This window comes from Mandrillus leucophaeus, unplaced genomic scaffold (assembly GCF_000951045.1).
Source record: "Mandrillus leucophaeus isolate KB7577 unplaced genomic scaffold, Mleu.le_1.0 Scaffold122, whole genome shotgun sequence".
Classification (NCBI taxonomy): Eukaryota; Metazoa; Chordata; class Mammalia; order Primates; family Cercopithecidae; genus Mandrillus; species Mandrillus leucophaeus.
The window spans coordinates 3472866-3474965 of NW_012100543.1; the positions used below are offsets into that span (position 1 = coordinate 3472866).

At 31.9% G+C, this 2100-nt stretch overlaps 1 protein-coding gene across 1 annotated transcript in view; it reads left to right on the forward strand.

The window, feature by feature from the left end:
- The window catches only part of SMC6 (structural maintenance of chromosomes 6), a 120332-nt gene that overhangs the window by 61220 nt on the left and 57012 nt on the right, over positions 1-2100 (forward strand). Inside the window, exons 18-19 of the mRNA XM_011971451.1 lie at positions 480-615; positions 1832-1921. Coding sequence (XP_011826841.1) covers positions 480-615; positions 1832-1921 — 226 coding nt within the window. The remainder of the gene's footprint in view (positions 1-479; positions 616-1831; positions 1922-2100) is intronic.

Here is a 2100-nt window from a genome sequence, read left to right on the forward strand (position 1 = left end):
TATATTCTTACAATACAGTTAGCTACAGAAAAGAGTATGTTAAGAAAATCATAAGGAAGAGAAAATATATTTACTATTAATTAAATAAAAGTAGATCATCATTAAGGTCTTTATCCTTATTCTTCACATTGAATAAGGTGAGGAAAAGGAGTGGTTGGTCTTACTGTGTCAGGGGTGAAAGAGGCAGAAGAAAATCTGTGTATAAGTGGACCCACATCTTTCAAACCCTGCTTTGTTCAAGAGTAAACTCTACTTGTTAAGGAAATAAGTAAAACTTGATTCCTGTTTAGAATGTTTTTTGCAATGTCTGCAGTAGATTTTCATGATTAATAGCTTGGTAGGATTATAGAACTAGTTTAACTGAAAAGGATTTTGCACATAACTTACTATAAATAAGGCTTTCTTTGTAAAGGTCTAAAGTATTTGTACTATTGAGAAAAAGGTTTGAAGTATTTTTTATCTTCTCCTTTCCTATCTAGTGACTTGGAGAATGAGGTTGAAAATAAGATGGCCCAGATATTAAATCTTCAGCAACATTTATCTGACCTTGAAAAAGATATTAAACGCAATGAGGAACTTCTTAAAAGGTGCCAACTACATTATAAAGAACTGGAGGTAAAAAAATAAATAAACATTCTTTTGTTTTTTTTTCAACTTACTACTACCAAGTTGATTTTAAGATCCCATTATTAACTTCGAGTAATTCTCAGACCTTTTGGCCTCAAGCCCCTTTACACTCATCAAAGAGCTTTCATTTCTGTGGGTATATCTATCAACGTTTACATTTTTAAAAATTAAAACAAAATTTAAGAATATTTATTAATTCATGTATTAGCCTGTTTTCACGCTGCTGATAAAGACATAATAGAGACTGGGTAATTAATGGACTCACAGTTTCACGTGGCTGGGGAGGCCTCACAATCATGGCAGAAGGCAAAAGGCACGTCTTACATGGCGGCAGCCACGAGAGAAAGAGAGCCAAGCAAAAGGGGAAACCCCTTATAAAACCATCAGCTCTCATGAGACTTATTCACTACCACAAGAACAGTAGGGGGTAGCTGCCTCCATGGTTCAATTATCTCCCATCAGGTTCCTTCCACAACACATGGGATTATGGGAACTTAAATTCAAGGTGAGATCTGGGTAGGGACACAGCCAAACCATATCAAATCATTTAAAAATAATAATAAACTTAGTTAACAGAAATATTTTTTACTTAAAAAAACAAATTTTTGAAACCAAAAAGATTTTGTGAGAAGATTGGAATATTTTTGTAAGTCTCTAATGTTCAGTTTAATAAAATTCAATTAAATAGTTGTATCAGTTTTTGCAGTCTGTTGCGATATTACAAATCATACATTTATAAACCTTATATACACTCATGAAAAAATGCTAATAAAAATGGCAAATAATGTCTAATTGTTTTTACGAAAATAGTTTTGGCCTCACAGACTATCTGAAAGGATATCAGAAACCCCCATAGGTTACTTGGTTCATACTTGGAAAACCACTGGATTAGAATAATCATTCCATAACTTGAGACTTTGGATGTTTCAGAAAAATTTTTCTCAATGGACTCAACAGTGCCATCATTTAAAATGCTAAGATGGATTACTTACATCTCTTTTTGGATTAGTATATAAGAGTGATATGGCAGAATTTATATGTAATTTCTTTTGGTTGATTTAATACTAATGTACCCCTTTCATTAATTATGGAATCCTTCTGTATCATCAACATTGTAGAGCTTTGTAGATTAATACATCCTTTCCAAGGTTTTTGGTTTAAATTTTTTCTTTATGTTACTAAAATCCAAATACTTTTCTTTTAGATGAAAATAAGAAAAAGTAATTCTGAAATTCGGGAACTTGAGAACATAGAAGAACACCAGTCTGTAGATATTGCAACTTTGGTAAAATACTTTTTTTCAATTTAAATGTAATATTAAAGGATAAAGCCACCATTCAGGTTAATGGCATCTACTCAGCTTTTTTAGAAAGTTCTTTTAATTGAAGCTACTCTTTATGATTGCTGTCTCCATTCACCAAGAAGGTAAAAACTACCTGGTATATAGCCTTCATATTTTTTAATGTTGTGTGT